Source organism: Carassius auratus, chromosome 45 (assembly GCF_003368295.1).
Source record: "Carassius auratus strain Wakin chromosome 45, ASM336829v1, whole genome shotgun sequence".
Classification (NCBI taxonomy): Eukaryota; Metazoa; Chordata; class Actinopteri; order Cypriniformes; family Cyprinidae; genus Carassius; species Carassius auratus.
Window position 1 is genome coordinate 6195259 of NC_039287.1, and position 22300 is coordinate 6217558.

The following is a 22300-nucleotide window of genomic DNA, read 5'->3' on the forward strand; positions in this document are numbered from 1 at the left end:
AATGATTTTTATCTTAATATAGCCATAAATAAATCAGTTTTTTGATTATCCTATGTTATAACAGAAAATACCCCTTCAGTTCACATATTTCCAAATTTCATGTTTTATGCAATGCATTACATCTCTTTTGATACATAATTATGAAATTCACTAGCAGGATCTGAGGGCAAATTATTTCAACAGTATTTAAAAAAAAAAAAAAAATCCTGCAGTTGCCATAATCATAAATCTGACTATTTTTTATTTATCACCCTGTAATTGATACTTTAACACATTCTACACGGCTGCATTAAATTTATCGGTATAACCGATTATCCTCAAATCGCCCGGTTCTGACATGTTATCGGTAATGCCACCTGCAGCCTCTGTTGAGAAGGGCTTCCCCCTGAGCCACAGACAATGACATCTTTTTGTGTGCACAAGATGAGCACTAGGACCCAGAAAGCGCTGCATTTTCTTCCAGGGGTTGCCTAAGCCTGAGCGCACACCCCTGCTCGGGCAAACTGAGAGAGGAAAAGCGAAAGGGTGAGACTAGAGGAACGCGCCTCTGTTGTTGTGGTCACTCCGAGAACCCTGCGCGGCGCAGAAATGGAGGGGTTGGGGTGCAGGAACTGACCCGCTGCCACCGGGAGGACAGGAATACATGTGGAAGGGCTTCTTCAAAGTGGTTCGGGATTAAAAGGTGACCCGAGTGTTGCGCTTTAGGGCACAGGCACACGCGCGCGCTGTTGTGAGGGTGTTTGTTGTAGAGGCTTCAACAAAAGGAGGCTGGAGTGTGTTTGGGAATGTGGGGACGGTCTTCACAAATGTCTTCAGAAGGATTGTGGAAATGAGTCATCGCTGTGCACGAGGGGAATACTTGTGCGTGTGCGTGCTTGGGGTGCTCTTCCTGTCTGGGAGGAAACACGGCACTGTTTTTATGGGGGAAAGAGCGCAAGTTTTGTTTGTCCCGTGCAAAATCGGGAGAGAATTACGTGAGGCAAAAGTTTGCCGTGGATTTGGAAGGAAACACATTAACTTCTCATCTGTAAGACCATCTGAGGAAGCTCGGAAGCGTTTCTGTGGGGAAGACAGGTTTACCACAGACTGTTTGTGATCTCTGATAGCCTGGACAGATGGTGGTAGGCGTGTGTGTGTGTGTGTGTGTGTGTGGTATGTTGTGTCTGTCAGGCGGAAAACTAGTTGAGAGGCAGATCTGATGAGCACCACAGCAACAGCAGAAAGAAGCTGATTGCACACATGAACGAGCTGCCACGTGTGTGTGTGTGTGTGTGTGTGTGTGTTTTAGTGTATAAAGGTTTGTGCAAGTGTGTGGACTCTACTCTGTTTACACTTTTGGGATGCTGATTTGGCTTCTTGGGTGACTGTATCACAGTGACATCAGCCAGATTGTTTTCCCATATTTGGTGTTAAGGCTGTTTGTGGTGCTCAGTCTGAAAAAAAAAAAAAAAAACATATCGGCTAAGTGTATTTGCTGTTTTTAATGAATGAGTTTGTGTGAGTGTTTGGGTCAAATGTCCCCCACAGGAATGTAAAACCTGAAATCAGCTACAATGTGAGGACTACAAGTTTCCATGAGGGTTACAAAACTGTTACAAAATTCTGTCATATTTCTTCATATTTCTTTGTTTTGCAGAACACAAAGATATATTGAAGATTGTTGGTAATCAAATGTTTCGGTTTCCATTGACTTCAATTGTACGAAATGGAAAAACAAAAATCTTATGTGGAGAAACCAATGCTATCTCACGACAAATTTGTACGTATTTTACAAGGTGGCTAATTTGTACGAATTTGTATCACCTCATCTGTACGTTTTACACGATTCGTCTAAACCCCTATGTCGGTTAGGTTTAGGGGCGGGGTAAGGTGTAGGTCATTCGTACAAATTTATACGAATTGTGCAACTCGTAAAATACGTACGATTTGGCTAAAATCGTATGAATTTGTACAAGTGTGGTCATACGAAATTGTACGAATTAGCCACCTCGTAAAATATGTATGAATTACCGTGAGATCGGTTTGGGAGAAACCCAGGAAAGAAGAGAAACCCCGCTCTGAGCGAACTTGATGTGAGGGAAAACACCCGCTTCTCATTTCAAGCGAAATCTCGCCTTCACTTTTTACCGCTTTCATACCAATAGAATTAACTGTTATGATATACAATTAAAAACTAATTATTTACATTTTATGTCTGACAAAAATAATGCACACACTATAAAAATCATTTTTCCCTAATCAGTATCAATGTATACTACCTTTAAAAAAAAACTGTTACTTGAAACAAAATACGTTAACTGAAAAAAAAAAATTCAAACTTGTTTTATTTCAGACATTGCCAAGGCAACTGTTGTCATTTTTGGTCAGTTTAACTTGAAGTACTAAAACTAATAAATAAATATAAGATGATTAATCATCTTCGCTGGGTAACATCTGTATAGATAAATCATAGAAAACTAATAAAAATAACACAATTACAAAAATTTAAATCTAATTCCACATTTTAACAATCTATTATAGTACATAAAAATATCATTGGTCAGTATTTTTGCCTTGTTTTTAAGTCAAAATATCTTAAATTCAATGCATTTACTTACTAAACAAATTAGTATTTTTTTTTTTTTTTGTGAGGTTGAACAAGACAAGACAAAATACTTGGAATGATATTTCCTCTATGTAGCAGTATTCAAAATATATGCACACTGTACAACACAGTTCAGTATACTGTACTGTAGAACACTGTAAATATACAACAGTGTGTAAAGTTGGTGAGGATCAGTCCTGGAATGTGCCTCCGGTTCATCTAAAGATGCAGAATGTGTCGTCATTGGAAGTATTCGCCCTCGTTTTTAGTGATCTGATGTAATGCTCCAAGATAATGAGTTTCAGGCCACAGGAACAGCCAGACTGATGCGAAAACAGCCAGAACTCGGTTTCCTCTGTGTCCTTGAACTTGCTTGAGAGGAGAGAGCAGAGAGAGGGGTGTTTAGTTTCAGGGGCTGATGTCATGACTCATGATGTCATGCTGTAGTCTGACTGATTGCTCTGCAGCTCTGCTTCTGATTGGTCGACGGCCGCTTCATGTGAGTCAGTGACTGATTTTATTTTTATTGTTCATAAATATTTACTGGCTGGTTTCTGGTGAAAGACGTTGGCACTGTACTGTGTTTGTGCAGTAGGGCAGCTGTATATTTGAAGCATATAGAGCACTGTATAAGTATGTCTTCTCGTAAAACTAGCCCTGAGTCAGCGGGAGTAATGATTAACTGTGGTTATCTTTACGACAGGAGTGTATGCAGCTATTAAAGCCCATTTCACGTGATGATGACGATGATGATGTCATGCCTTTGATCATCTTCACCACTGGGCCATTGTGTTATTTTCTAAAATGATTTAAACAGGGTCCGTTATTCTTGAAAGTTATTAGTGGTGCTTAATTAGGTCCTCACTATTATTGCTTATTATTTCAGTGTTATATTAAAGTATTTCTGTATTCTTGTTAATTAGCTTTTATAATTTCAGTATTCATTTTAATTTTTAATTAATTGTGTAGTTTTTCCATGTTTATTAGTCATTTTAGAACTTATTACTCTGAACTTATTTAGATAGTCTTGAGTTTTTAAATATTTAATATTTATATTTTATTTCAATTAATGATGATTATTTTTAACGAGCTTTAATAAGGGCCATTATAGTTAATTAAAACCATTTTAAAAAATTGTTAATTGAAATAAATAATAATAATGATAAAAAACTTTATTTCAATTTTCTCATTTTTATGTAGTTTAACTGATATACTAAAATAACAAAAACTGAAAAAAATACATTAAAACTATGACAAATTCTAACAAGAACTTACTAATAAAAATAGTAATAAAATATAATAATACAAATGACAAAGATACACAAATGACTAAAACAAATACTCAATAATTGGTTTGTGTGACCTCGAAACAGAATTCATATGCCCTATACCACCACAATAATTCATATTTCATAATTTGGATTTATGAGCTATATTAAGAAATCCTTCACTGCATTCTTTCCCCCTAGTTTTTTTTTTTTTTGGGGGGGGGGGGTCTCTCTCTCTCTCGTGGACTGTGAAAGTGAAAGTGTCAGCTCACTTACAGAATTATCTCTCAGACGCGGCACTTCAGAAGAAACCTCATGGGTCAAAGAACAGGTTGAGCTGAACATTTAAGTTTTAAGACATTTATATTATTTAATGTCTCCTATGCCCCATCCTGATGTTCAAAATCATCGAGACGTAAGACATTCATAGGCTGGATTTTCTGAAAAGCCATTTAAAAGTGGTCTTCTTCAGTCATTTGACACATTTCTGAGTGACACAAGATATTTAATGTGAACAAATATCTCCGTTTTACCCTTCGTAACTGTATTGCATTCATTATTGTATCTATGGCTAATAGTTGATGTCAAAGTGACAACTAGGGCTGCAAGGTGTTGAAAGTCCAGTAAAGTTTCCAAAACTTTTGGAATATTTGCCAAATTCTTTTTGCAACCCTAGTGACAAATGATGTTAGATCATAAAAAATATATTAAAGTCATATTATTAGGATCTTTTTTTATTATTATGTATGCTAATTTGGTGATCAGTTATCAATTATTATTGATGCTCCATTATTAATAATGGTTCTTATTATTATCAATGTTAAAGCAGTTTTTTTAATATTTTTTTGGAAACGGGATACTAATTTGTGTTCCTCTTGAAGAAAAAAAACAAAAAAACACGAAAGCAAGTTTCCAGCATGAAGAACAATCATCTGCTTTCTGAGCAAAACGGCACAAATAAAATCACACGTATGGATCTAAATGACTTTTTCCTCCTGGGAACTGAGTCTATCATTCCAGGTGCATTGATTACATCACTGGCCTGGTGCACAGTGTATCCAGCTTCACTAGGGTTTCGTATCTCAAGCAACAAGGGATGTGTCTCAGATCTCTTTAGGTGGACTCCGTTCCAGTCACACGTTCATGAGCTCGTCCCTCTGCTCCTGTGCGTCTCCCTTCGCTCTGTCTGGACCATGCGTGGGCCTGTTCTTTGGCAATGCAAAGGGGAAAAATACCTTCCTGTATGATGTCAGAGCTTAAACACCAGAGCAAAGCAGAACAGAGTCTGAGAGGCCCTCAGCTGACTCCCTACCAACAACAGCAGGAATGAGGATCATCGTTTTCAACACTGGCGCTCCGCTTGAGAGCAGCGCGGCGTTTATACCTTAATAGTCCTTTCGGCTGAGGCTGTGGCCGCTCCATTCATAGCGTTGGTCATCTGAGAACGGGCTTGAATGAACAGCTGTGACGGTCAGGAGTGGACTGCGGCTCTAGTTCTCCTGTCTGAAGTGTTATTAATGCTTGTATGGAAAGGTCCACACACACATGCAGTACATACACATAGAATAGCCTTGACTGTTTCATGTATATAATGAATAATGTATTTGTCGACATTCTTGCTTATGTCTTAGCTGGCACAAGCTTTTTTTTTTTAAAGGCATTGGCAAGGCCCTTGGTCCACTGAGTGTCTGTGATTGAAAAAAGGAAAACGCTTCAGATATGCAGTTTAAAAAATATATTTACATTTCTTATAAATTTATTGTCCCATATGGTTTTCTAAAAAAAGTTTCAGTTTAATGGCTCTAAAAATATGCAGCATAACCAGCTCAAACATGACCTATTTTTCTACACCTTGGATACAAGAGAGTAAACATCTTAAACATTATTTAATAAATGAACATTTTTGAATTACTGATAATAATAATTATTATTAATAATAATTCTAGTTACCAAATCATCACTTTGCAATATTAAATAACATAGTTTACTTATAACTTAAATACTTTTACTTAATAATTTTTATATTGTTTTTAATTGATTTTCATTACACATTTGTATTTTCTTGAGTAAAATGTATTAATATAATTAATGATACACTTGACACGTCTCTATGATGCAGTTTCCTCTTGGTCCCACCACATGACTTTGATTTTCAAATATTAATAAACAGTGAAAATACTTAAAATATTTTTAATAAAAATACTGGCGGCGTTAAAATAGTGCTTTTATATTGTGAATATAGTGAAAAGCATGCAAATTTCTAACCATTTGGCATTCAAAACTAGGGCTGTCGCTATAACCGCAATATTGTAATACCGCGATATTGACAAGCAAACCGCAGAGGAAAGATAGAAACCGCAGTGTTCAGTTTTTTCTTCTTGTTTTTTTCAATTTGTCTCTGTGCATTTCATTAAATTAATGATACAATATGGTTACGATTGTAATTTTCTTGCAAGCCGTTGTAGCTTTATGGCGCTTCGTTTGTTTTAAATAGGCCGGCCTTTGCGAAATCTGTAAAATACAGCCGTGAAAGTAACAGGCATGCCTGCTGAAGTCACGGACAACCTCCGCGTCAGTGCCCATACCCAAGAGAGCGTGAGCAGATAACGAGCTCACATGCTATCTGCATGAGGAGCGCATCGACTCCAACGTGAATCCACTGTCCTGGTGGGCCAGTGGTGGCGCCATAATCAGTCTAGATTTCCGCTGCTGTCCAAAGTCATGTGCAAATACATGTGTAATACATGTGAACTCTTTGGTTTCTTTAAAAAATAAAATATTGAAAACGCATGTTCTTGTTGCTGTTTGGCGTTTAACAATAGACAAAAATGTTTTAAAACATGTCTCTCTGTCAGTTAAAAAAGCAATGATAAATGCTACATAACTCAACGATAGAGCTTTGTATGCAGCAAAATCAGGATAAATTAGGTATGTAAAAAAAAAAAACTGTGGTAATACCGCATATCGCGTTATTGAGCCACCCATAATAACCGCAGGGGAACTTCTTAACGGTGACAGCCCTATTCGAAACATCACTGCTCCACGTGTGACATGCTTACAAGGTTGTGCATCAAAATCAGCATCGCACCATGACTGTTTTGACACCATACATTTAATTTCTGATTCATTTTTGTTGTAGTTTAAAAAAAATAATAAAGTCCACTCCCCGGCCAGTGTAGATGGTGGTCCAGTGGACTAAGAAGTGGACTGAAACTGCTGGAGGATGCGAACAGGATTGTTTGAACAGGGGTGAAAGCGGCCGAGTTTGATGAGCTGCAGAAGTGTGTGGTGTCTGGAGTTTGACAGATCACAAAGGGCACGTTTGATGAATATGTATCTGCTGCTGGACCTTCTCATCTTCCTCTTCCACTCCTCCTCCTGTCCTTTGTGCTCAGATCCGTGGATGCATGGCTTCTCCCTTGAGCTTCTGTCTAATCGTGGTACCATCATCCCTCAGTCACATTACCCTGGCAGGACCTGTCAAGCAGCATACGCTGGAGGACGCGTTGACTTTGAAATGCTGCTAATGACTAGAGGATGCTCTTTTTTCTTCCCGCTTTTGATGGTCAAGAGCCAGGAAAGAGTTGGGTAGCAATGCTGGGTTGCTTCAAAAACGAACTTAAGTGAAGTGTTGATGCCACCGGGACGAAGTCTTTCTGGTTATGTCTTTAAACACCGGCTGTTTGTGTTTTCCAACCACCTCAACTCAAAACCTCAAGCTTGGAGTGAGAAGGTTATGTAACACTTTTAAGACTTGAATAAATGGACATTTGAGTGTCCTTTCAGTGACCTTTTTTGTGTGGTGAATCTTTTAAGGGACTATTTTAGGTTTAATAACAACTCTTATCGACAGCATCTGGGGCCTTCTGATGTTTACTGCTGAAAATCATTTCCACATGAGCCTCAGTTTCTAAAAATGAACTGTAATGAACTTACGGGAGAAGTATGCGGCAGTTGTAGAGCACTGGAAATAAACAATAAAAATATACAGTTATTGCACTGTTTCCAAAGTGGAGTTTATTATGTGTTATCAGAAGACTAGTTTAAAGCGGTCACTTGTCTGTGCACCGCATACAGTCTTTCAATTCTTGTCATAATCGTGCAAATGTAGTAAATTAGATGGAAGTCTGACCATCTAAAAAAGTACACACATCAAAATAACAGATTAGACAATTTGCTGTTTTTGCTGAATAATTTATTTAGCTTTAACCAAAATAAAAGCTTCACGATTTAACTTTTAAACACTAGCAATATTGGTCTATAGATGTCAACATTAATTTTTCCCACAAAATGAGTGACAGGTCAAAATAGTAACTGTGTTTGAATTTTAATTATTTTTTTTTTTGACTAGTAATATTTTTATATATGTTGTTCCAAGGGATTTATTTGGTATTTTATTTTAACGTATATATTTATGTAATAATATTTAAAAATCTTAAAAAGTTTGGTGTTTAATTTAATTTTAACATTTAATTTTTTTTGTTTTAGAAATTTTTTTATTTAATTTAATTTCCATCAAAGAATCCTAAAAAAGAAATCCCAGTTTGTACAAAAACATTAAGCAGCACAACAACAGAAAACGATAATGATTGTTTATTAAGCAGCAAATCGGCAAATTCAAATGATTTTCAAAGAATCATGTGACATTGATGCTGAAAATTTAGCTTTGCATCAAAGGAATAAATTGCATTTTTATAATATATTATTCATATTTCATAATATTACTGTTGTTTTTTTTTATATTTTGATCTTACAAATACAGCTTTGGCATCATAAAAAGAAAACATCTAAGAAGCATGTGTATATATATAATGTACTACTCTATATAAATGTATTTCGACCAAGTAATATACCTCATGTATTTGGTTAATACACTACCAGGAATGACTCATCCCTTTTCACTACAGTGCAGTATCTCCACAGAAGTGATCTACACAAGCTTTGATATAATGATGAAATTACGTGTTGTGCAGATACGGTCGCGCTGGACATAAAAGCATAGAGGGGAGTCTTTTTGGCTCCCTGCTCTTTCCCGATTACTGCAATCAGTTACAGTTCAGGTCAAAAGCAAAAACTGTGTAATCGAGAGAAAAACCGAGTCAGAAGTAGGGGGACCCTCTGCATCTCTTAGCATGCTGCCAGTGAATGCAGGGGCCCGGGGCCAGCGCTGTTTTAAGCCCGACTTCTGAGAGTTGAGGTCTACTCTCTGCACCAAACTTCACTCGCAGAGCCTCGGGCTGAGAGCGGTCGGGTCACCTTCACTAAGCTCAGATCAGACAAGGGAGCGAGGGAACAGGAGCAGGGGAGTAAAGCGAATGAGCACTGTGACGGTAAGAGCCTGTGTGGACGCAGCAGTTCATACGGAGCGGAGAAAGTTCTCGCCCCGAGTCTATTGCATTGCGACCCCCGCAGGGACTGTGTGCTCCGGCCCCTTTGGACGGTGAACCTTCACCTTGACGTCGTTGCTTATGGACTTTTCTGATGTGGCTGGCTGAAAGGATGGACCGTATACTTTGATCAGCGCACGGCTTGGCTGATTGGTTGGCCGTATGTACATGCCCTGGTGTGCCCTGACACTGTTGTCATGGGAACTGAGGAAATGGAAACTAAACAAGTCTGGGTTTTTTTCAGAGCTGGAAAGGAGGGGAGTCTCCCATGTCTTTCAGTGCTGGTGTTGATATGGAGACAAAGGTCTATTATTTGTACCCTACGCACCAGAACTGAAATCTCATAAGCGAGATGCAACCCCAGGGTTATGCGAATGCGCTTTATTGTTGGTGTTTGTGAAGGATTTGTTTAGCAGGTTTTAAATATTTTGAATGAACTCTGGTCCGTTGAGATGTTTGCTTTTGCTTGTTTTGACTCAACTCGTGAGAAAACCGCTGCGATTAATGGCATATTATTTGCCATCTGCAATGCATTAAACAAAGAATTTTTATGTCTCATGGTGCTTTTTATTTATAGGGAAAGTCTCTTGTCCCCTTCGTTTGGTAAATCACCACTTTGATGTTTTTCTTTCTTTGCTTTTATTGTTTTGTTTTGCCTTTCGTTTTGTTTTTATTTATATATTTGTTTATATATCGGTAAACAGGATAAACTGGTAGAGGTTCTGGACTAGCGTCTCAATCGCAGTTACGCTCGCGTGATGTTTCCATGCTGCGGCGTCACAAAAGATTGTCATTTGAATGCATTTCATTTGAAGTGATGTAGTTTTACAACAAGTGATTTTAACATTTTTAAAGTGCAGTAAACAGTGAATATTTAGGTATATCCTCACACCATCTTAGAGACGGTTTGAAAACACACACCTAAAACCCACGCAGACACACCCCCTTCTCACTCAGCGTGCGAGTAATTCATGTCTTAAGTGAATTTAAACTGTTGAGAGAAATTGTATGTGTCAGTAAATTAGATCTGTTCATGTAGTCTTAAAGTGACAGCATCCTAATAAACCTGCTGCTGTCTGTGTAATTAATGTTAATCAAACAACAGAAGAAAGAAAATCTCTCACTCCTCTTGACTTAATCACTTTTGTAATTTTGTAACTTTAATAAATCTACATTAAATTTACACTGTGAATACATTTTTAATATATAAAAATAACATGCATATCATACAATTTAGGTCGTATTTCTTATGTTTTCATGTAGGTCTGTTCCATGTATCTTTTTTTTTTTTTTTTTGATATCGAAATTGATGAATCATGAAATTTCAACGGTTTCAACTATTTGATATCATGTATAATGCTAGTTGCAGCATCTTACAGTCTTCCATCTTTTTTTGATCAGTGTTATGGCCCTTGTCCCATTTGTGAAGTAAAATAAAACTAAATAAAGAAAGCCTTTGTTTAATTTGCAGTTATCCCTATATAATTAGATGAGCTTTTACATAGGTGAAAGCTTAACTGAACAAATTCAATTGGATTTCAATTTAATCCAAGGTTATAATATCCATATTCAGTAGTATATACATAGTTATCCAATATATATCAAAGAGCATCATAATAATAATAATACCATGGTACTTTTTGTACATTTGTTGTAAAGCTGTCTAATGCAGCACGGCTGAGCTCTCTGTAAAAGAGTTTAAGTTTCTTTAGTTCTGAGCGTCGTGTCTGTTAGATTTGAGTCACTAATGTGTCGTCGGCCGAGCTGATGTTCACAGTTTCCAGATCTCTTTGGTCGTTTGTCACAACTGGTTTCAAACTTTCTGTTTGTAAATGGTAAAATGTAATTGATTCTTGAGCGTAAGGAAAGTTCACTGGCAGCCCCAACGGTACCCTGTTCGAGTAGTTCGTTGTCATAGCAACAGTAAAATTAGCTGGCCCTTTTCTGTCAGATGCAATGTTTTGTGGCAGCGCCGCCATCAATACACAAAGAGCAAAACTGCGTATTAGGTGTATATATATATATATATATATGCGTTGATATGTTCCTAGAGAACAAATTTAACATTCAACCCTATGAAGTGTCAGTCCGCTACGTTCACAAATGTTTTGTTATATCCCCGCTGGAAGAAACCCTAGGCCGGTCTTCGCTAGTTTAAGCTGAATGACGATGGTTGTAAAGAAGTTTGTTTTCCTCGCTCGTGATGTTCTACATTTGAACGATCCTCCTCATAAGCGCAGCCGTGCCTCGCCTGACCTCAGGAGTCTCTGCTCCAGATTGGGAGGATGGGTAATGTTCTGGCTGTGTTTGCTGTGGATACAGACGCTGGATTAGCCGTGCAGAGCAAGCCGTCAGCTGTCAATCAGAGCGAGTGAAGAGAGCTGCTGCTTTGACATGTGCGCGCGAGTGTCAGAAGCAGCCCTGAGGCGTGACTGTGCATTTTCCAAGGAGCATGTGCTGTTATTGACTGACTGAATCGTGTTATCGGGGGGGGCACGTCGCTTCACATGCATGTACGGCATGTGTCTAATTGTGTGTGGGTACATGTTGGCATGGGTGTCAGAGAGAGAGTTAAAAGTGATGGGGAATGCTGTAGGGAGAGACTAACTGGATTTCCTACTGTGACTTGGGCAGTGTGAGAGAAGTTCAGCTTTAGATTTTATGCATCTTCAGATAGCATCAGGATTACTTCCTCTAAAATCCAGCCTCCTGCTAACCTTACCCCCAAGAAACTTCACACACACACACACACACACACACAGAGACTGCTGCAAGAGAACGGTCCATCAGATTTTCCCTTGTAAAAAGTTAGCATCATTTCTAACATAGAAATATGATTGTGGCTTTACATTTCACAACTTCTCATAATTATGGGAAAATTAAGACACATTTTTTATGTCTCACAATTGTGACCTTATATCCCACGGATGTGACTTTATTTCCCGTAACTTTGTTTCTCATAATTGCGACTTTATAAGTGCAATTCCTATTTCTCATAATGACTTTATAGCTCATAATGTGGCTTTAAGCTGCACATTTGCTGATCATTCACGATGATCTGTTTTATTTTTTACTCTGAAACAGAAAGTTGCCTTATCGTTGTTCCCATTTGACTCGTGGCTATGAATCTTTTGGTTTTCCACGGTTCTGAACTTGATTTTCTTCTTTAATAATTTCTGAATGATTGGATCAAGTTCACTTAAAGTTTTATCTTTGGCTTCTATTTAATCGAGGTATTCATAGAATATACATAACACATTATTTATTATAACCTTTATAAAGCATTATGTATAACTCCTAAACTTTATTATTGTTTACTCACCCTCATTTAATTTCGGAGCCCATATCATATCTTTCTTGTGTGGAACACAACATTTACATATATTTGGCATAGATTAAGCTTGAATGAACTGCATTTTTAAAATCTCAACTCTGTCGTCTCTTTCCTCTTTGCTGATCTCACCTCTGAAATCTGGAAGTGGATTCCCGTTCTCACGCTGATTTTTCAGTCTCATTTCTCTCTAGTTCACAGAGTACACATTTGTTTCATGGGAACGAACATCTACAAATATAAGAGATTAACTGAACACGCAGTGATTTAAGCCTCGTGTGTTTGTTGATCCTACAAAATACACAAACCAGACAAACTTTTTCTAAGCGTATGTTTACTGGAGTTTTATTTATGTTTTTATAAATCTGAAATTATGATATGGCTTTGTGTAATTATTAAATGGCAAAGGCTGTGTTTTGATTAATTAAATATATACGTGCTGCATTTTTCAGTGTTCCTTTAAACACAAGCCGCTGATGGTCGGGTGTTTTCTGTGTCTAAGAGTGACTTGATTCAAGTGTAAAAGCTTCACAAACTTGTAATGAGAAGCTCCTTATAAACTATTGTAAAAAAAAAAAAAAAGAAAAAAAAAAGAAGAGATTAAAGGTCTCCTTGCAGGTTCCTGCCAGCTTGAGGATTTAATTGAAAAGAAAGTAATTAAGATTTCTATACTTATTAGTATTGTAATTTTACATTTATACTGTAAAATATTATTAATATTATTATGAAATGCTATTATTTATTTTAGAGTGAAATATTCTAATTATACATACATTCATACATACATTAATATTTTAGTTAAAAAAATGTATTATATTTTTCTTAAATGTCATTTAAATTATTAAATACAATTAAAATTATTATATTTATATTATTATACAGTTTTGAGAAAGTATTAGTGAAATCAAAGTTTAATTAGAAATATTACAATTATAATTTCTTATTTTTATATTTTATGTAATAAGAATAATTATTATAATTCTATTTTTCTTAAATAGTTTAAATACTCATTTACAGTGAAATTACAATTTTTGTTACTTTTGAACAATGTAATTACAATTTAAATATTTTTTTTTTAACTATTTTTAACATTTTATATAAAATCAATATAAATCACGGGACCCTTTTTAAATGCAGTTTTCAATCATTTTAAATAATTTAGATTATTATAATTATATTATTTTCTTAAATATCTGTTGTAATTTCTTATATTGTTTAATAGTTTTTATTCAATAAACTTAATCATAAGTCATATTGATGTATAATCCCAAATTGTGCGGACCTATAAACAAGCTTTTTTAAATGCCATCACAGTTTTTATTACAGAAATCGCGGTAACACTTTAGTATAGGGTCCAATTCACACTAATAACTAGTTGCTTATTAGCATGTCTATTATTAACATATTAGCTGTTTATTAGTTTTTATAAACTTATGACATCCATAATCCTACCCAATACCCTAAACTTAACAACTATCTTATAAACTATTAATAAGCAGCAAATAAGGAGTTAATTGAGGCAAAAGTCATAGTTAATGGTTAGTTAATAGAGAGAACTGGACCCTTAAATAAAGTGTGACCGAAATCGGAAATCGCGTGTGAACTGCTTGTCCACAGATGCAAACAGATTCAACTTGTATAAAAGCTCCAATCAAGCGTTTTAAATGTTTTCCTGATGAAATCTAGCAGCCCCTTCACAGAGTGTTGTCTTGTGTCTCTGCAGGAGCCGAGGGCTGCATGGGTCCAGTGGTCATGCCCCCAGGGAAGAAGGCGGAGGGCCCCAGCAGCGGGAGCGTGGCACGGGGTCTGAGTCAGCTCTACCAGGACACCGAGGCAGCTGACCTCTCTCTGGCCCTGTCTGCCTCCCTCAGCCGGGCCGAGGACGAGGAGCTGACCAGCCTCAGCTGGCTGCACGAGAGCACGGATCTCCTGACCAGTCTGGGTCACTCGGGCCTGCGCAGCGTCAGCCCCCTGCAGGACGCTAACGGAGGCCGCGAGCCCTCCTCCTCGCCGTCGTCCTCCCCTGAGCCCAGCGAGCCACCGTACCACCTGTCCACGGGGCCCAGCCGCAAACCGCCCTACTCCTTCAGCTGCCTCATCTTCATGGCAATAGAGGACGCTCCCTCCAAGCGACTTCCTGTCAAAGACATCTACGGCTGGATACTGGAGCACTTCCCCTACTTCGCTAGCGCCCCCACTGGCTGGAAGAACTCAGTGCGTCATAATCTGTCGCTAAACAAATGCTTCAAAAAGGTGGATAAGGATCGCAGTCAGGTGAGGCTTGTGATCTAACACATGCAGTTGTTTTATTAGAACGCACACTTTCATCTTCCTGAGGGATTTTCCCGTAATAGTTTATCATCCTGATGGCTTTTAAAAACTTTTTACCCAGAGGCGTTCACATGTTCTTGAACGCTTTTCCTATTCAGTTGCAGTCTTTTGGGCTTATAATGAAAAAAAAAAACTATTATTATTATTTACAACTTTACAACAATCTATTATTCGTACTCACGCTGGTTTTGTACAAACTTTTATACCAACTTCAGTAAATGTTCCAATTTAATTATTTTGAAAATGTCAAGTTGTATGATGTTAATAATGCTTATGCACATTGAATATATAATCAAAATGAATTCCAAGAAAGTTTTTAAATAAATATATATATATATATTTTTTTTTAAGTTTGTTTTCAAAGGTTTTTAAAATCTTAATAGCAGTAAAGCAGTTTTGTTCAAATATTTTTATCTATTATTTATTTATTATTTTATCTTTTTTTTATATTAAGAGTTTACGTCCAACTACTTAATAATTGTGTTCTTATTTTTTTACATTACATTGTTTACATTGTCTCCCACCAAAAAAAAAAAATTCTCTGTATTTATGAATTGTTTTTAGCATTTTTTTAAATAAATTAATAAATAGGACTGAACAAATGAGCAACCTATCAAAGCAGTATTAACCTTAAATCAAAGTCCAAACTGAGTTTATGACAGATTAGTTCTAAGTGCCAGCTTATTCAACAGAGGCCTATTATATTATGGTTTGTTTTTAAGAGATTTTATGAATGTGGGCTGTGGACATGTAAACAAGTCCATGATTATAATCACAATATAGTACAACAGTAATCAATGCGTGACTATAATCAAAATGCAATCATGCTCTTTGTTTATATATGGCAGTAATTGATCAAATCATCTGCTGACATCAAAACAGATGAAAAGATTAACAAATCACACCATTTGCTCTGGCAGAGTGTGTTTGCATTATTATTATGTGTGTGTGTGTGCATAAGAGTGTGTTTGTACCTGTCTAAGCCATCATCCTGTCATTTGGTTCTTAACTACGACCAAAAGAGTTTTCCATGTATATGTATTCCCATAACAACCGAGCTGTAGTTGACATGAAAAGCATGCTGTTTCTGTAGCAACAGCAAAACTGATTGGCTGCGTTGCTATGTTTGTGAGAAGATCTGTGTGTGTGTGTGTGTGTGTGTGTGTGTGTGTGTGTGTGTGTGGGTAAAATGTGGGAAGTGGTATGAAGCACAGTGATCTGTCTCGGTGGGTAAAGCTTTAGGTTTCTTGACCAGTTGTATTACATTTCACTGAGTACAAAATCAAGTAAATCTCTGGCAGACGACCAAACTAATCTGAAATTGACGTGTTTATACAACCCTTCTAATAAGACTGTGATATAAAGGCAATATAGGCTAGGATATATATATAGGTTGTGTTATGTAGGGAATTAACTGAATTACATTTGAATGTATATGTGTTTAATTTAGTTTCATTTTCCACTCTGATTGGAAAAGGGAACTGATTTTTCTTTTTCTTTTTGCTAATCTCAGAGATTTTCTACTGAAGATATGTTTGCCTCTGAATATAGTTAATTCATTAAAAGCCTCTTTTGATTTGTTTAAAAATGGAATTCAACCCCACACACAGCTCAGAAGGGTTTTTAAAGGAGAAGGGTAAACTAGTGAGTTAACTGCAGACTAAGTGTAATGATTCACAGTGTGTTACTCAATAGCAGATGTTTAGACACTGAATGCTGTGGCAGATCAGTCCCAGCTTTCTCACAAGCCTCAGTCTTCAAAGTTCCAGCCAATGATATCAAATGTCTCTGCGCTCCACTCCAATTGAATTGTGCTTGAGTTCTAATCAAATGCAACACAGTGTGTGTCTTGTGTTTCAGAGGGAATCATATTTTACACTAGTCAACACTATTTTAAGTCCACTTGCAATGTTAGTCAAAGTTGCTTAAGCCAAAATTTAATTTAACATGACTGTTTTTACCCTCTGTTTGACACTTTTAAAGCATCCTGCTTTTTGTTTCTGTACCTTTTAATTATTCTATATGTAAATGTTATAATTACTAACCCAAGGGTGTCTATCATACATGGAAAAAACATTTTGTAAACGTTCCCAATCGTGTTAGTTTAGTTGGCACTTGACCCTCCAGAAACGGGCTCATGGAAACTCATTCTTCATCCAGGATTTTTTGAGCCAATCACGTGAGCCGTAAAAAGCCATGTGGCTAAACACGCCGAAGCTGCAAAACTGTGTTGTGAGAAGAACACTGTTTGGCTGATGGCACAAAAATAATGTACACAGTCCCAAACCCTTGAAGGGGTGACTGTCTGTTATATACTTTTAAAGATATTGGCAAAAACATCTGCTTTCATTTAATTAATGATTTGCTTTTTTCTATTTTGTAACAATGCATAGCAAATTTTGAATCACCGTAGATGGAGATGCTTGACCCCTCTCTTTGTGCAGTTGTACTTCACACTAGCAGTAATCTGGGACAACCTAAATACTGAATAAGCATTAATATATGTTAGGTGTCATATATAAATGAGGTTGTGTCAATGGAACCATGAAGATTTCCAAATAAACCATCATTTTGGCTTCATTTCCAAAAATGGTGGAAAATCCAGTTTTCCATGATATGACCCCTTTAACATCCATGAAAACGTGTGTATATTTTATAAGCCAAGAGTAGAAACCTTCTCTTGACAGAAATCTGCTTTCCTCATTCACTACGGTTTGGAAAGATTAGCACTAGGTCTGTGCTAATTGTCTCCATGTAGACTGAGATATTCGTGCCAAACCAGACAGCCAGCCGTCCCTCTCTTCTACTTGTTGCCTTGGAGACCAGCGAAACCGCAGGTGCATGTCTGCTCCTCCTCTGACTCCTGCAGAGAAGGGTCGTGCGGTTCTGGCAGGCAGGTGAGCCGGAGCCGTACCCGGATGCCGTACCGGAGCCGGTGAATGATGCACATCAGTCTGTGAGGTTGTTTTGCAGTCGTGTTGATAGCTAATTGAGGGCAGATGGGAGACTGGTGGGGAAGTTATGAATGAAGTCATGGGGAGTGTATTTTAATTACCGTGCACCCCGGGTGGAGATGGCACACTGGGCCAATGGCTCCTCTAGCAGTACGAAACACACATATACAGAAATATAAACAAACACACACAGAAATGTGAAATAAAGTTGCTTCCCCCAACCATTTGGCAATTGCTAGTTTGTCGGCACGTCTAATCAAACCTTTCCCTTAATTGCCTTGTGTGGTGTGTCAGTAAACACTGTGGATCATTACTATAGCGACTGCTCTGTAACTACCATAATATCAGAGTGCTTTCATCATCCCGTCTCACTTATTTTTGTCCTTAATACGAGAGCCGAGATCAAAGCCGCACGAGTTGAATTCCATGCCTTGTGTGAGTTGTGTTTTTTTGGTAAAGTGAAACGTGGCTCTGGAAGCCCCTGATGGAGGGCAGACAGCTTAATTAGGTGGAGAACGGCTCCTTTGATCTAACAATATATGTCAGTGCTGCCTGTTGAGGCGGTTTTAAAGGTGTCTCTGTGTTCACTAGACAACAAGGGTCGCGAGTGCTAGGTCTAATCCTCCACCCCGCTTTTCTGTTTCCTCAATACTTCGCAAATATGTACTCTTAGATAATGTACAATTTATTTCAAAATACATGCCATTACTTTGAAGGTTCTTGAGAACATCAGGCTAATCTACGTTTAGAGTAGGGCTCTTTAACACCAGTGCTGGAGGGCCGGTGTCCTGCAGACATAAGTCTGAAAAGCCCTGATTTAGAGGTGTGATTCTTTCTAGGGCTGCTTGAGGTCCCGTGTTCCTATCCTGGACGAGACCCCAGTTTGTCTGCGTTTAGAGAGGCTGTTTACAATTTTGTTTGTCTCTCTTATTAAATAACACGTTTCAGATAGGAAATAGCTTTGTGAACTGAAGTGAGTGTGTCAGAGAAGAGAGACTGTGCTGTGGGTCCTGGATTAAGTGAAAGTGTAGCCAAGTATTGTGTCTCATGCTTGGAATATGTGCTTCGCATTTAACCCATCCAAGTGCACGCACACACAGCTGTGAGGAGTGAACAAACACCCACCCGGAGCAGTGGCCAGTGCCCGGGGAGCAGTTGGGGTTTTGGTGGCTTGCTCAAGGGTCTCGCCACAGGTAGTGGTATTGAGAGTGGAAGAGAGTGCTGTACATTCACTCCCCCCACCTATTATCCCTGTGACCTTTGGGTTTGGGTTAAAAGTCCAACTCCCTAACCATTAGGCCACGATTGCCCCCAACACAGAGCAAGCCAACCATGAGGGCTTTTATACATCAGGTTAACACTGACATATAGACGGTTTCATCGGGCGCACGCGCCTGGACCTAAGTTAACTTCCGGTCTGTGTTGTGTATATCAGTCTGGCTGCAGTGCCATCTACAAACGCAGTTAAAGGCAAGGTGATGAGTAGACTGAAGTTGGGCTCAGGTGGTTGTGCTGCGGGATGTGTTTCCCATACATTTATTTATTTTTGGAGACTCGCCACAATTTTAAAACTGATCGATTTTTCAAAAAGGCTTCGTTAAATAAACACGAGTAACGTAACATTACGTAACGTACTGCACGTTTAATAATAATAATAATTCCTTACATTTATGTTTAAATATCAAAACGAGGCACAGTTGTTTTTATATCGCTGTATTTCTGAAGGAGGGCTTGCATGTTATATGCCTGATAAAGCAGCGTGTGAGCGTACCAGCTCTGCTTCGTTAACAGCTGTTACTGGGGAAACCTCTATTTCTCGCACTTTATGTCTATGCTTTAAAACATCTCCTGCTGGCAAAGAATGAATTTGCATTTTCATCAAGTCCGCCTGATCCACACAGAAAACACATTTTGTTTGTTATCAAAAAATATCTACTCTAGAGGGACTTGGCTGTTGTTATTGATTCTATTTGGAGTCTACCGGAAGTTAGGTCCACAAAAGCGCTCACGCGCATTAACGTTTGTTTATGTTGATGCCGTTGAAACCGTCTATAATACCTGTGGTTTAGAGCAGGGGTTGCCAATTCTGATAGTGAAGGGATACCTTTCTGCAGACTTCAGGTACTTGTTATATTCATGTGACCCTGAGTCCCTTGATTAACTGGTTCAGGTGTGTTTGATTAGGGTTGGAGCTAAACTCAGCAGCATGTTAGCCCTTGAGAAGCAGTGGTTGAATACCCTTGGTTTAGAGCAGTGGTTTTCTACCACTTTCTTGGATCCCTAACACTGCACATTTTACATGTCTCCTTAATCAAACACACCTGATTCAGAACATCAGCTCATTAGTAGTGGCTCCAAGACCTGAAATTGGTGTGTCAGACAAAGGAGAGGTATTCAGTGTGCTGTTGGGGGGGCTCAAGGAACATGGTTGAGATCCACTGGTTTAGAGCACATCTGTCAGACTCCGGTCCTGGAAGGGCAGTGTCCTGTAGAATGTGGCTCCAACCAGCTCCAAAATACCTGCCTATAAGTTTTTAATAATCCTGAAGGTCTAGGTTTAGGTGTGTGTGATTAGGGTTGTAGCTAAACTCTGCGGGACAGTGGCCCTCCAGGAACTAAATTCTGGTTTAGAGGTATGATTCTTTCTTTGGCTCTGTGAGGTCCCTGGTTCCTATCCTGGATGAACCCCCAATTTATTGTGTTTTTACAGAAGGGCTTGGCAACTCTGGCCCTTAAAGTCCACTTCACCCTAGGGGGTGAACATTAGCTCCAATCCAGATCAAACTCACCTGCCTATAGCTTTCTAGTTATCCTAAAGAGTTTGATTGGCTTGCCTAGGTGTGTTTGATTAGAGTTGCAACTAAACTATGCTGGAAAGTGGATCTGGAGGGTCCAAGTCGCCCACTTTTGCTGCACAGAACCTCACAATATTATTAATCTTAATAAAGATGCTGAATGATTGAAGATGTAAAATGACAGTAATTTGTCTTTTCTGTATTTTAGAGTATAGGAAAGGGTTCACTCTGGTCTATTGATCCTGACTACAGACACAATCTGATTCAGGCACTAAAGAAGACTCCATATCATCCGTATTCCCCTCGGCTTCCAAAACCTTCTACCTCCCCATCTGCCTCTCCTCAGCAATACCACAGGTAACGCCTGAATTTCTCACTTTTTTAGCCGTCCATTTCTTTTACTTTTTCCTCTCTTTTCTTTTCTTCCGCACCTACCAGTTATTGCTTTTTTTCCTCTTCATCGGGTTGTTTTCTCCTGGTACTTTGATTCACACTTTCCATTTTGTGTGACCCTGAAAATCATAGTCCAGCCTTTTCCATTTCTGAAAGAGAGAGCATGTGCACAAAACCTTGTCTTGGTGTTGAATAACAAAATGTGACTGAGAGGACGTTAACTTCACTATGCTATGAATAATTTTGCCAGTAAAAGAGTCTTGGATTAAACAAATCTGCTCTGCCTTTAAGACAGAGAAAGATAAGAAGAACGAACGGAGCAGAGATCGTAGATAAGCCTTTCTTTGGTGGACTCTCTTATGATCTTCCTGTGAAGAACGCATTGATCCAGTGTGTGAGGGTTTTGGGTCAGTTCCTCACTCATTCGTGAACACCCTGTCAGCCACTGGACATGGTCCTTTGGGGAATCTGTGGGATGTGAAGAAATGGCACACGCTTGCCCTTCCTGGGTTGTTTCTTCTCTGCTGTTGCTGTGACGACCACAGTACCTCCATGGCAACACATGCATAAGACAGGTGGAACAGTAGCACAAAGCTATTTGTCTGGCAAAAGAAGAAAAAAATAACAGAGATAGGACCGACAGTTAGTGCTAAGAAATACAATATAGGTTAGCAACACTAAACTCCATAGCAACAGAAGATGTCGGGAGCCTGGCTTCTTGCTTTTCTCCCTGATTTGTTTCTCTACTTCCTCTTGTGGGATGAAGGAACTCCTCTCAGTAGTTTGCGGTCTCCAGTTCTCTTTTAGGAAATGAAGGTCACTTACAGTCAATTAAACAGTTGTTCTGTTTACAAACCCAAAGCTTTTTAGAAAGAATTTTTGTCCTTTTTTTAAAAAAAAGAAGTGCCTTTTTTAACCAATTGCAGTCTTGGAGCCAAAAAAGTCGACATTGTTCAAACCTGATACTCCAAACGTATTCTCTGTTGCTCTTATAAATGCTATTATCAGTAAGTTTTCACAGCTTAAGGTTTTAGGTTAACTCATCAAAATAATTAATTTCAGCTTGTTTTTTTTTTTTATTACATTTTTTAGTCAGTTTAATGTAATTTAAGTTGAAATGACTTATACAACCAAGTTGATTATACTTAAAAATCTAAGGCCACAACTAAAGTGTTTGTTGGCATAGGTGGATTGATAGCTTAAATGTTTTTAGGTGGACTTTGGATGGTCCAGGCTAGTTTAGAAAGTTGATTTAAT

At 38.1% G+C, this 22300-nt stretch overlaps 1 protein-coding gene across 2 annotated transcripts in view; it reads left to right on the forward strand.

Moving 5' to 3' along the window:
- Positions 1-475: 475 nt before the first annotated feature.
- The window catches only part of LOC113063035 (forkhead box protein N3-like), a 31129-nt gene continuing 9304 nt past the window's right edge, over positions 476-22300 (forward strand). The window contains exons 1-3 of one of the 2 annotated variants that reach the window (XM_026233166.1): positions 476-682; positions 14294-14844; positions 20859-21007. In XM_026233166.1, coding sequence (XP_026088951.1) covers positions 14308-14844; positions 20859-21007 — 686 coding nt within the window. In that variant the 5' untranslated portion in view covers positions 476-682; positions 14294-14307. The other variant, XM_026233167.1, reaches the window with a different exon arrangement.